This window comes from Terrapene carolina, unplaced genomic scaffold, assembly GCF_002925995.2.
Source record: "Terrapene carolina triunguis isolate 2854851 unplaced genomic scaffold, T_m_triunguis-2.0 Scaffold53, whole genome shotgun sequence".
In the NCBI taxonomy this organism is placed as follows: domain Eukaryota; kingdom Metazoa; phylum Chordata; order Testudines; family Emydidae; genus Terrapene; species Terrapene triunguis.
Window position 1 is genome coordinate 312,870 of NW_020664404.1, and position 12,114 is coordinate 324,983.

The 12,114-nt window shown below is 65.9% G+C and overlaps 2 protein-coding genes across 2 annotated transcripts in view; one reads left to right on the top strand and one right to left on the bottom strand.

Annotated features, from left to right (window-relative positions):
• Positions 1–5,098, top strand: part of CAPG (capping actin protein, gelsolin like) — an 8,939-nt gene extending 3,841 nt beyond the window's left edge. Inside the window, exons 6-10 of the mRNA XM_024211676.3 lie at positions 120–269; positions 453–545; positions 999–1,131; positions 3,088–3,176; positions 3,585–5,098. Of these exons, the coding sequence (XP_024067444.1) occupies positions 120–269; positions 453–545; positions 999–1,131; positions 3,088–3,176; positions 3,585–3,650 (531 nt within the window). The 3' untranslated portion in view covers positions 3,651–5,098. The remainder of the gene's footprint in view (positions 1–119; positions 270–452; positions 546–998; positions 1,132–3,087; positions 3,177–3,584) is intronic.
• A 252-nt stretch (positions 5,099–5,350) lies between these two features.
• The window catches only part of LOC112114465 (matrix metalloproteinase-17-like), a 13,505-nt gene continuing 6,741 nt past the window's right edge, over positions 5,351–12,114 (bottom strand). Inside the window, exons 5-11 of the mRNA XM_024211227.2 lie at positions 10,345–10,628; positions 10,077–10,253; positions 9,567–9,657; positions 7,986–8,068; positions 6,901–7,053; positions 6,307–6,564; positions 5,351–6,016 (exon numbers count right to left, since the gene is read on the bottom strand). Coding sequence (XP_024066995.1) covers positions 5,730–6,016; positions 6,307–6,564; positions 6,901–7,053; positions 7,986–8,068; positions 9,567–9,657; positions 10,077–10,253; positions 10,345–10,628 — 1,333 coding nt within the window. The 3' untranslated portion in view covers positions 5,351–5,729. The remainder of the gene's footprint in view (positions 6,017–6,306; positions 6,565–6,900; positions 7,054–7,985; positions 8,069–9,566; positions 9,658–10,076; positions 10,254–10,344; positions 10,629–12,114) is intronic.

Below are 12,114 nucleotides of genomic sequence, written 5' to 3' on the forward strand. Positions count from 1 at the left end.
GTGGCGGCATTGGCATTGCTAGGTGGGTAGCAGGGAGGTTGGCAGGCGAGGGGGTGCGGTAGGGAGCCCGGGCGCTGGCAGGCAGGTGTATTTCCATGCGTGCCCCTCTCTCCTCTCAGACCATCTACACGTGGTGCGGGGAGACATCCAACATCCTGGAGCGCAACAAGGCCCGGGACCTGGCGCTGGCCATCCGGGACAGCGAGCGGCAGGGCAAGGCCCGGGTGGAGATCGTGTCCGACGGGGAGGAGCCGCCCGAGATGATCCAGGTCTGGCCAGCAGGGCTGGAAGCGGGGCCCTTGTTGCTCTGGTCCTGCCAGGGCGGATCCGGGGAGGGCTCAGGGCATGGGGGTGGGGCTGGGATTGGGGAGGGGGCAGAGGGGACGGGCTGGAGCCGGGGTGGGGGGGAAGGTGTGGTGGTGCTGGCTCTGAAGGATTTCTCCTTTCCCTAGGTGCTGGGTCCCAAGCCTTCTCTGAGGCAGGGCAGCCCCGAGGAGGACGTCACGGCGGATCAGAAGAACGCGGGGGCAGCTGCTCTCTATAAGGCAAGGCTCCCCCCCCCCCGCCCCATCTTCAGAGCTCCCGCGCCACCATGGGCAGGGCACCCCGCCACGGGCTGGGCACAGCGGGGCACCGGGGAGCAGGGCTGGGGCTGAAGTGGGGAGGGGCTGGGGCTGCAGGCTGTGGTGCAGGCTGGGGAGCAGGGCTGAGGCTGTGGGGGTGGGGGCTATGGTGCAGGCTGGAGGCTGGGGAGGCGCTGGGGCTGCAGGGGTGGGGGCTGCGGTGTGGGCTGGGGGCGGCTAGGAGCTGCAGGCTGGGAGGGCCATGGTGCATGCTGGGGGCTGGGTAGCAGGGCTGAGGCTGCAGGCTGGGGGGCCGTGGAGCAGGGCCGAGTGTTGGGTGGGGGCTGTGGAGCAGGGGCCTGTGCTCCCTGGGATGGGTTCGGCAACGTAGGGGGAAGGGCGCTGAAGGGATCCGCCTCTCCCTGTCCCCGGCAGGTGTCGGACGCGACGGGGAAGATGAACCTAACCAAGGTGTCCGGGAGCAGCCCCTTCAGCCAGGGCCTGCTCTGCACCGACGACTGCTTCGTCCTGGACAATGGCCAGTGCGGCAAGATCTACGTGTGGAAAGGTACCGGCCCCCGGGCACGGCCCGCTCGCAGGGGGCCAGCTGGCTCTGCAGACGCACGGCCCGGGTGGTACCAGCGAGCCTCAGTTGGGGGGTGCCCCAACCCCACCTCTTCTCCCATTCACCCCACCCCCCTTCCCACCCGCCATGCCCCCAGCCCCACCTCTCCTCCCACTCACCCCACACCCAGCCCCACTTCCCTTTCTACCCATGTCCCTAACCCCACCTTTCCTCCCCTTCACCCCACACCCAGCCCCACCTCCCTTCCCCTTCGCAGAACATCCCTGTGGCAAGCAGCAGCAGTAGCTTTCAGTGTACACACAGCTGGCTTTAATGCACTGTGGCAGGGGGCACCAGGCAGGGTGCAGGGCAGAGCACGGGTGCCGCTTACCGAGCTGTCCCGTCCCGCCCGTAGGGATCCAGGTGGCCGAACCCCTCGCGAGTCAGTCTCTTGCGGGTTCCGCTGGCTCTAGGAAGGGTTGGGCCAGGATTTCCCTGCTTGTCCTGCCCATGAGCTCCCCACTGACCCCTCATCCAGAGCCGGCGTAGCCCCTCTGCCATCTTCCCCTCCGAGGTGGAGCCCATGCCCACCGCCAGCAGCCAAGGCTTTCAGAAGCCAGCTTGGGGTCCCATCTGGAGCTGCCTTTCAAGGGGTCTGGGTTTTCAGCAGTGCCTGAAAATGTGGAGCGGGGTATGGAGCCAAGTGAAGCTCCCCCCTTCCCTCCCAGGCTAGATCCTCAAAGGGATTTAGGCACCTAACTCACTGCAGTCAATGGGAATTAGGCGCTGGAATTCCATTCAGGAGCTGGGCCTCGTTGCTCTGGAAAATGGCAGCCGTTCTCGCGAGTCAGCGATGGCACCTGGCCCACCGGGAGGGTCACTGTCTCGGCCGTCACCGTGTAGCTTGCGGCTCTTGGCATAGGGCCATGCAGCAGCCCGGTGCACTACAGTCAGCGCTGCAGGAACGTCACACCCAGTCCCTGGGCAGGCCTCAGGCAGTCCCTCATGCGCGCTGCCCGCGCGGTATACACCCCTACCTGGCTTTGCACGTGGGACCGCCCTGCTGGCTGGCGAAAGCTCCCGGTCTGCACCTGCCTGGCTGAGCGGAAGCTGTTTCACCGTGGTCCCCTCACGGCTGCCCCTGCGCCAGGCTCTGCCACGCCAGGCCCTGCCTATCTCTGCCATCAGGGCAGCTGGCAAGCTTCTCCGTTCCATGCCTGGCACCCAAGGAACTCAGGGACCACTCTCCCCTCCCCCCCACTGACCCATCTTCCCTCCCCAGGCTCCGGCCGGTCTGAAAGCCCCTCTCCGTGTCTCAGGGGCTCCAGTGGGTAGGCATTCCCCAGAACGGGGCAGGAGATGCCCCGCTTTCTTCCCCTCCCCAAGCCTAGCGCCCTGCTTACCCCACCCTCGGGGGGGGCAGACTCCACACCAGACGGGCCACACAAGGGCATTTCCCGCTCTCTCTGTGCCCCGAGCTCTGCCCCCATGGCTGGTGGGGCTGATCCCCCTATTGGCCAGAGCTCACGGCCCGGTGGCGGGGGACGGATGGAGGCACCGCAGCCGTGTTCTCACTGCCCGGCCATGCTGCCACCTTCCTCCTCTGCCTGCATGGGCGTTCCCCACTAGCAGCCCTCCGCCCATTGGGCTTCCTGCTTCAGCTGAGCAACCCCGCTGCGGTTTGAGCCCCTGGGCTGAGTCCCCAGCAAGGGAGCCAGGGTGATCTGCACCCAGGGATCCTGCCAGCCCTGGCCTGGCCCTGCTCCTTCCCACTGGCCTGTTCTCCATCCCTGCCCTCTGCATCTGCCCCACAGTCACTCTGCCCAGGGTTAGCACCGGACCCTGGGCACCTCCCCCAGTGCCAGGGGTGCTCAGCAGAGCACTCAGCCCTGTCCCCCCAGACTTGTCCCCTCTGTGCGGGGGATCGGCTGCTCTGACGCTCCCCTCCCTCCCGGCCAGGGCGCAAAGCCAACCAGCAGGAACGGGAGGCAGCCCTGAAAGTGGCTGAGGATTTCATCTCCCGTATGAAGTATTCCCCAAAGACCCAGGTGAGTGAGCGCTGGGCCTCAGCGGGCTCCTGGGGGGGTGGGGAAGGGAAGTGGGGAGGTGATGGGGGGCTCCCTGCCAGTAGGGTGACCAGATACCAAGTGTGAAAAATCAGGACAGAGTGTCAGGGGTAATAGGTGCCTGTATCAGAAAAAACCCTGAATATTGGGACTGTCACTATAAAATCAGGACATCTCTGGGTGTCTCTGGGCCTTTGCTGGGCTCTCTGCCCCGGCCTGGCTTCCCCCCACAGAGAGCACAGAGATGGTTCCCAGGGCCCTTCACCCCAAGGCAGATCTCTCCTCCCATGCAAGGGGGGTGTCTTTGGGACCCCACCATGCCCCCCTCCTCATGCTAGGAGCACGGGACTCTCCCCACCTCACCAGTCTCTGTCCCCCTGTTGGCTGCAGGTGGAGATCCTGCCCCAGGGCCGTGAGAGTCCCCTCTTCAGGCAGTTCTTCGCGAGCTGGAAGTGAACCTGGGGCCTGCCCCAAGGCTGCCCGGCGCTGCTTCGTCTCCGGGCCTGCCCTCCGCTCTGTAGCCACCAGGCATCTCATTAAATGACCTGCACGGGGACCCGTCTGCCTCCTCTCGCCTCCTTCCATCGTCCGGGGCGGCTGCGGCCTTTGCTCTGCCCTCGTGGGGGGGGGCTGGAGAGAGATTTGGAAGGGCAGGGCCTGGAACCAGGCACGGTGCCATTTTCCCCCTCAGCCCCGGTGCCAAGCAGCGATGGCAGCTCCTGGCCTCCGGGAGTGTGTGCGCCAGTCCAGGCCTGAGACGTGACAGCCGCCCACGGGGAGAGATGTGGGGAATGAGGGTCCCCAAGCGAGGGATCAGATGGCCGGGGGGCGGCTCCCAGGCACTGACGCTGAAGGCGCCCAGGAGCTAACGTAGCATCTCCCGGCTGGGCAGAGGCTGAGCGGTGTTTGGCCGCCGCATGCCGGAGAGATCCTGCGAGGGGGGGACTGCGAGAGGCCACGGCCGCTCAGCAGATCCAGGCTAAGGCAGGGGATGGAGAGAGGGGCCAGGCTCTGGGGAGCTCATGTGGGAGGTGGGGCAGGGTTTAGCAGAGTCCAGCTACAGTCTGTTACTGTGGGAGGCTGCCCAGGGCTGGAGCCAGCGACCGGAGGCCATAGGGCTCTCTGCTCTAGAGCTGCCCCTTGCAGCCTGGGGGCCTGTCTCTGAACAGGGCCAGCACCAGATGCTTCAAAGGGGGGAGCCTTGCTACGGGGCCAGGGACTCATAGCCTGGGGCACGGGCACCACAAGCCATTGGTTGGCCTGGTTCTAACAGAAGTGCTGGCTCGAGGCTGCTCCCACTCTGGGCCTCACGCGGCTGTGGCCGGCTTCACCTCTGCCCCCAGGCCGGAGGGCAGCCCTGGGGACGTGGACGGGTGTGCAAACGCACTGGCCCAGCAGGGCTCGGGCTGGGCAAGAGAAGCACTGAGCAGATACAGGCCCCGGGGCCCCTTCGACCTGCCACCCCATGGAAGGGCCAGGGGGAGGAAGTCCCCTCTGGGCAGGAGGGCAAAGGGCCGGGTCCCATCCCAGGGGCAGGCGGCAGCGGCTGCTCGGGGCTCCTGGGTCATTTTGGGCACATTGGGGCTGTTTGCCCAGCGCCGCAGTGGGGCCAGCGGCTTCATGGGACTCGGAGAAAGCCCTGGAGGAAGCGGGAGGGAAGGGAGGAGGGAGCTAGCAGTGCTCATGGGGCAGGGACTTTCTCTCGCTGCCGGGGGGACACGGCCCCTGGGCGCTGAGCACCACCCCCAGAGCACAGAGGCCGGCTGGGAGCTGGCAGGGCATGGGGCAGGCCCAGGCCACAGGGCACCTGGTGTATAATTTAGCTTCCTGGTCTGCAAGCTAAGCTGGAGTGGAGCATCCGCCCCTCCTCTCCATTCCTGCCCCCGGGTCAGCGCTGAGGGGACCTGAAGCAAGGGAGGCTGGCAGGGGGGAGCTGGGGCGATGGTCAGAGAGTGGGGGGGGGGCAGGGAGATGGGGACACAGAAGTTGAGGGGACAGAGAGCTGGGGTAATGAAGGGGGAAGTCAGGGCGACAGAGAGCTGGTGCCCCGCGGCAGGAGCTGGCATCATAGTGAGCGGATCACGGAGGGCCCGTCACCCGGCCCCCTGCACTCTCTGCGGGTGCGGCTGACATCTGCAGGACACAGCACCCTCCCACCCAGCCACGAGAGGCTGAAGGCCGTTAGTGCTTGTCCCTTTCCCCGAGCGAGCGGAGGGGGTCTGTGCTCCTGCCCCAGCTCTGCCCCGGCGGGCGGTTAGCAAGCACAGGACAGGCTGGCCAAGCCCGCCCGGCCGCTCACCCGGGGACCCGTCCCATGCCGCTGCCCGCAGACAGAGCGCTGCGGGCCGCCCCAGGGAACGCCCTGACTCGCGGGTATTCATGCTGCCCAGGCCTCAAACCCCTGCAGATTCCCTGCACCCGAACCCAGCCTGCAGGGCCGACCCTTCGGGGATGAGGGGTCCCCCATCAGCACCCTGGCCTGGCCTGCTGCCCCCAGGGCTAGTCTGCAGGGCGTGGGCGGCCCCAGCTGGCAGCCTAGCCAAGCCCTCGCAGCAGCAGCAGCACTGCCAGCGTCCAGCCGAGCATGGCGCGGGGGGCCGAGCTGAGGCACACGCAGCGCTCCACCTCCAGCGGGGGGCCTCGCCAGTCCGGCTGCAGCTTGGCTCCCGTGGGGGGGCTGGTGGGGGCGCTCGGTGGCGGGTAGAGCTCCCCGCTGCAGTCCAGCCAGTCCCTGGCAATGGAGCGAGGGTAACCCGTCTCCAGCTTGAGGCTGTGCCGCTCCAGCTTCCAGTACTGCCGGCCCTTGAAGGCATAGACCTCTCCTGCAGGGAGACAGGCGTCACGAGCGTGTCAGGGCTCTGCGAGTGGCTAAAGGCTGGGGGAGAGGGCACAAGGGGTCCCCTTTAACACGCGGGAACTGGTGGGGGGTGGAGACACAGAGCAGGGAGTCTCCATAGGGCACAGGGGGTAACCCTTTACTTGGGGGGGGGGGGGGGGGGGGCGAGGGGGGGGGGAGTCTCCATGGGACAAAGGTGGGGTCCCCTTTCACACACAGGAACTGAGGGGCTGAATCACCACGAGGCAGGGGGCCGGAGTGAGGGGGGCGACTCACCATCACTCCCGCTCAGCATGTCATCCACGGGGGTGGGGAGCTGCCCCCTGAGCGCAGTGTGGGTGGGGGACCCCTCGTCCATGCGCCCCGTGGCCTCGTCGTAGGACCACTGCAGCCCGCCCTTGAAGAAGTAGGTTTTCCGGTCGTGAGGCCGCGAGAAGGCGGCGTCCACTCCCCCCTGGGGCAGGCCGAAGTCCGTGACGGGGCGCGGGAACCCCTCCTCCACACCGTTGTCCTTAAACACCCAGTAGAGGGGCCCTGAGGGAGAGGGGGGGCAGTGAGCAGGTGCCAAGCAGCCTGGCGCTGAAGGGAGCAGCTGGGGCACAGGAGACAGCTGGGGGACCCGCCCCATTCCCCTACAGAGGCCTCTCCACTCAGCTCTGAACCAGGAGAAGATGAGATGCAGGGGGATCGTTTGTGGTGGTCCTGCAGCCCCACCCAAGGGTGCCTGGCGTGGGCTGCCAGGGGGTGGCTGAGCCTGCAAGGGCGGCATGAGGGTGCGTTCCACCCCAGGGCGCAGGACGGCTCCTCGCCATGCCCCGGCTGGCCCTGCGGTGCCCGTCGCTCTTGCTGCCCCGTGCCCCCGGCGCTCACCACTGAAGAAGAGGATCCGATGGTCTGTGTGCCTCTCGTAAACGGCGTCCACTTTGCCCAGGCTGCGGGGCAGACCGCGCCAGAAAGCCGCGCTCAGGGCGGGGCGCAGGGAGGTGAGGTGCCGGCCGTGGGTCAGACGCCAGAAGTACTGACCTGGCTCGGGGGGGGGGGGGGGGGGAGGGGGGGGAGAGACAGGGGGTTAGCGGCTGCCCCCTGTGCTCAGCAGCATCAGTCCCGGGAGAGTGGATGCCACAGCTGGGGCCCCCCATTCAAGGAAAGCCCCCGGCCATGCAGCGCTGAGGGGCCCAGGGGAGAGATGGGCCCCGGGCTGGGCATGGTTTGGCCAGGCATGGCCAGCGCCCAGAGTCGAATCTGGCGCAACCCCTCGAGCGCGGGTATTGTGTGGGGGCAGCTGCTGGGGTGGCTGAGCAGAGCCCCTCAGCCAGGGACAGACTCAGCCCCCTGCCCCCCTGCCAGCCCCTTGCCCCTCGGGAAAAGCCTCTCCCAAGCCAGGGGCACGAGGAGGTGGTGTGGCCGCCCTCTGGAGCTGACGGACAAGGGGCCTTTTCCTGCCTACAGCTGGGAGCTGGGGAAGGCCTGGGGCATGGAGGCGGCACAGGGCTGCCAGGCGTATGGGGCTATTGGCACAGCAGCCTGGCCGGGGGCCCCATGGGGCAAGGGCTGGGGCCCCTGAGAGAACAGGGAGGGAAGGGGCGGGTCTGGCAGCATGGGCGGGGAGGGAGGAGGGCAGGGACACAGGGGAACCTCCACCCTGTCTCTTCCCACACTCGCCGGGATGCCCTCCCCACTGCACCCCATCCACATCCCACCCCAGGCAGCGCCGCCCCCCCAGCCTTGGAGCGTACCCCCTGCTGGAGGTTGTGCTCCCACAGGCCCAGCCCTCGGCTTTTGCCTGGGGAGCTGCCCCCCGCCACAGGGCGAAGAGGCAGCTGGTCCCACAGGCGCCGGGGTCACCCCACTACATCATAATACCAGCTTGTTCCCCCCATCCCCCGTGGGGCAGAGGGAGCCGGCTGGTTCCACACAGAGTGCAATGGGCCAACCCCCCACGCGCAGGGACAGACCTTTGAAAAAAAAGGTTTCCCCGCGGATCTGGGCGACGGCGTCAATGCTGGAGGAGCAGCGATCCGGGAACTCCTTCTCCGACCTGCCACGGCAGCGGGGAGCGTGTCAGCAGCACGCGGTCAGCTCCCCTCCTGCCCTCCCACGGGGCCCGGGGGCAGGCAGAGCCATGGAAATACCCCCAGCCTGGCAGAGAGGCTGGGGCTGAGGCTGTACCTGCATCGTGTCGCCCCATGGGGCCCCACACCTCGCTAGCCCTACTCCCACCTGACAGCACGGCTGCAAACCCCACAGGGGCCTAGGTTTGCCAGACAGAGTCAGACCTGAGGTCCATCTAGCCCAGTGTCCTGAGGTGTAGGAATCCTGCAGTTGCAGGTGGGGGACAATCTGTCCCCCACTTTAGGTCTCCAGTAGTTAGAGATGGGCAGGTTTATGAGGCCTTCCAAAAATGTTATCATCCTTAACTGTGATAACTCTGGAGAGTCCAGTTTATCCACAGAAACACCCAGCCCCTGCTGGATTCCGGCTGAGTCTTGGCCTCACTGACATCTTGTGGCAATGAGTTCCACAGGCTCATCACACTGTGTGAAAGTGTTTTCCCCCGTAGCAGTGCTGAATTCCCACCTTTCAACTCCACTGAACATCCCCCTGCTCTTTGGCAGGGGTGGCCAACCTGAGCCTGAGAAGGAGCCAGAATTTACCAATGTACATTGCCAAAGAGCCACAGTAATACGTCAGCAGCCCCCCATCACTCCCCCCTCCCAGCGCCTCACGCCCACCAGCAGCCCCGCTGATCAGTGCCTCCCGTTCCTTCCCTACACCTCCCAATCAGCTGCTTCCTGGCGTGCAGGAGGCTCGGAGTGGGGGTGAGAGGAATGAGGGCACGGCAGGCTCAGGGAGGGGGTGGGAAGGGGTGGAGTGGGGGCAGGGTCCGTGGCAGAGCCAGGGGTTGAGCAGTGAGCACCCCCCAGCACATTGGAAAGTTGGCCTCTGTAGCTCCAGCCCAGGAGTCGGTGCCTAGACAAGGAGTCGCATATTAACTTCTGAAGAGCCGCATGTGGCTCCGGAGCCCCAGGTTGGCCACCCCTGCTCCATGAGAACGGACGCCCTCGCTCCTCCTCCTCTAAACCAGCTGTGATTTTAGGTACATTTATCCTGCCCTCTCTTACTCGTCTCTTTCTATGGGAGACCTCCCCCATCGTTTCAGTCCCACTTCAGAGGAGAACGTCTCCAGCCCTGGATCGTTTTCCTGACCCCTCTGAGATGGTGCCCAGGTCCCTTTCCTGAGAGGATGCTGTTAACCCAGGACCCTGCTAGGTGTCAGTGGCACGTGCCGACACTGACTTACATTTGCCAGCGTGCTGCCCATTCACCTGACTCTGGATTCGGCCAGGGGCCGCTCAGCGCACAGGCCTAGAACCAGGGGTTCCCCGATTCTGAATGAACTGGATACACCACGGAACCCGCTGGGGACAGTGGGAGCTGCTAGCTGACCCCTGGGGATCCCAGCCAGGCCAGGCCCACACCCGCGTGAGGGGGTCTGAGTGCAGGGTGGGGAGGGAAAAGGGATGGTCTTGGCTCACCTCAAGGCAGGGAAGTCGTGGGGCAGCGAGGGCGGGTCCGGGAGCAGCGACGATGCCTCTGGCTTCTCTGTGGAATGCAGAACACGGCTCCCTGGATGCGGGTGAGAGCATATGGCCATCAGCCTCCCCACAGTCCAGCCGCCACATCCTGCAGCGAGCCAGCTCTCAGCCCCCCACAACGAGCTGCAGGTCAGCGCAGCCTCTCTGGGCAGCAGCCCCACCCCGACAGCTGCTTTATCCACACTGGGGATGGTCCCAGCTCTGCTCTCCCATGAGATGGCAGTGCACCCCAAAAACGAGCTCCAAGTTCAGCTCATCCAGCGCTAGCTCGGTGCATGGGACACAGACTTGCCGGATTGGCCACCCCACCGGTGCTAGTCCTCTTTCAGAGGCCTGTTTGCAACAGCTGGGCACAGAATCCGGGCTCTGGCTTGGAGACCGTCCCGGAGACACAGCCTGGCATTAGAGCCGGGCAGAGAGGGCTCCCACCCCAGTCCCGCCCCGACATACCGTAGAGCCTCTGGATGTCCACGTGGTCATCAGCCTGCAGCTGGTACTGCAGCGGGTCGCCCACCGGGCCCTGGTAATACGGGCGCATGATGGAGTGCTTGGAGGGCGAGTGCGCCAGGCCCAGGCTGTGACCAAACTCATGCACGGCCACAGCAAAGAGATCTGTCCCGTAGTCGTCTGCAAGGGGAACGGGGGAGTGAGGAGCCTGGCATTAGTGAGGGGAGAGGCGGGCCCGGACAGGGCGCTCCCTCCCTGTCCCAGGGCCCACCTGGCGAGCGGAAGGTCCAGTCCTCGTCGCTGTCGAAGTGCACATGGCCGGCGCGCTGGGGGTCCCCGGGGAAGAAGGCGTGGGCCACCATGCCCCCCGGCCCGTCGAAGGGGTAGCCGTCCTGGTGGTCCAGGCGCAGGAACTCCACCGAGATATCGGCGCTGGGCCCGCCCACCTCGTGGAAGGTGAGCGGGGCGGCCTCGCTCCACACCTTCAGCGCGTAGTGCGTGAGTGCACGAATGGTTTCCCGGCTGAGCTGCGCCTCCCGCGGGTACGTCTTCACCCTGCCAGGCGGAGCGCCAAGAGAGGGGCCCGCGGGGACCGGAGCCAGGCCCACGGTCAGGAAACAGGCACAGCCACGAACTGGCTGGGGGTGAGCAATCTGTGCCCCTCACTCTCACCCACAGCCCCTGCCAGCCCAGTCCTGGGCTCCCCACCCCCAGATCTGCAAGTGCCCCTCAATCCCGACCCACAGCCCCTGCCAGCCCAGCCCTGGGCTCCCCCCAGCTCTGCCAGTGCCCCTCAATCCCGACCCACAGCCCCTGCTAGCCCAGTCCTGGGCTCCCTGCCACAGCTCTGCTGGTGCCCCATTGCTCGGGCATGGGGCGAGAGCACACCCCAGCAGGTGCCTCTGCTTCCTGCAGCAACAATCCCAGTGAGCGAGGTGGCGAGAGCTTGGAGGCCCCCGGACTGACTCTTGGGGGAGGGAGGAGCTGTCACGGGGGCGGCTGCACCGGGGTCGAGCTAACCCCTAATATGAGCGACGGCCCGTGTGTCACTGTCTCCATTTTCCTGGGTCCATTCGGGTCTTTGGTATTAAATAGGGAAACCCCAGGGCTAGAGCGAGGGGGCATGTGGGGAAACTAGCGTGGATTCTTGCGGATCAAAGCCCTTGGTTTTCCAATCAGAGCGTCTATGGGCACTGCTGGGCAGGCCTGTCTGCACGTCTCCATGCGATACTGTGCTGGTTGTCAGCTCCTGCCTGCGTGTCTAACCTCTCCGAGACCCTTTGCATTGTCTCCTGGCTCCCCCAGCTGACGCCAACCCCCAGTTCCCACTTCAGCATCACCTGCAACCTCCGGATTCTGCTGTCACTGCTTGATCAGCCTGGCGCCTGCATCCCCATGGGATTGCTGGTGACCAACCTGGTCACCCCGGCAGTGGCAGGTCAGCACCCCCTAGTGTTACACTCTGACATTATTCCAGGGGAAGACCCTGCCCTACTGCACCTGACAGGGCCAGGGTTCCCCTCCGAGTGGTGACCCCAGCCCGGCCCTGCTTTCCTCACACGATCTGAGAGGACTGCCACCCAGGGACCTGCAACCCCAGGTCCCCTTATGGCCTGCACAGCAAATCCAGCGAGCGCTGCCCCTGGGCAAGGCGGCACAGGTATCCGATGCACCCGCAGTTCTGCCACCTCCCATGCAGCCATGTCTTCAAAGGAGCTCACACCCCACAGCTCCCATTCAGGACAATGGAAAATCCCCCCCTCACCCTGTCACGGAGTGTGGGGGAGTCAGGGCCCTGCACCCCTCTTCCTGAGATTCACAGTGACTCTCAGCCAGCCCGTAAAACTAGGGTTACCATATTTGGAGCCTCCTAAAGGAGGACACTCCATGGGGCCCCAGCCCCGGCCCCGCCCCCAGCCCCGCCCATGCCCCCGCCCCAACTCCGCTCCTTCGACAAAGTCCCCGCCCCAACTCCGCCCCCTCCCCTGCTTCCCGCGAACATTTGATTCGCGGGAAGCAGGAAGCAGGTAAGCTGGGGGGG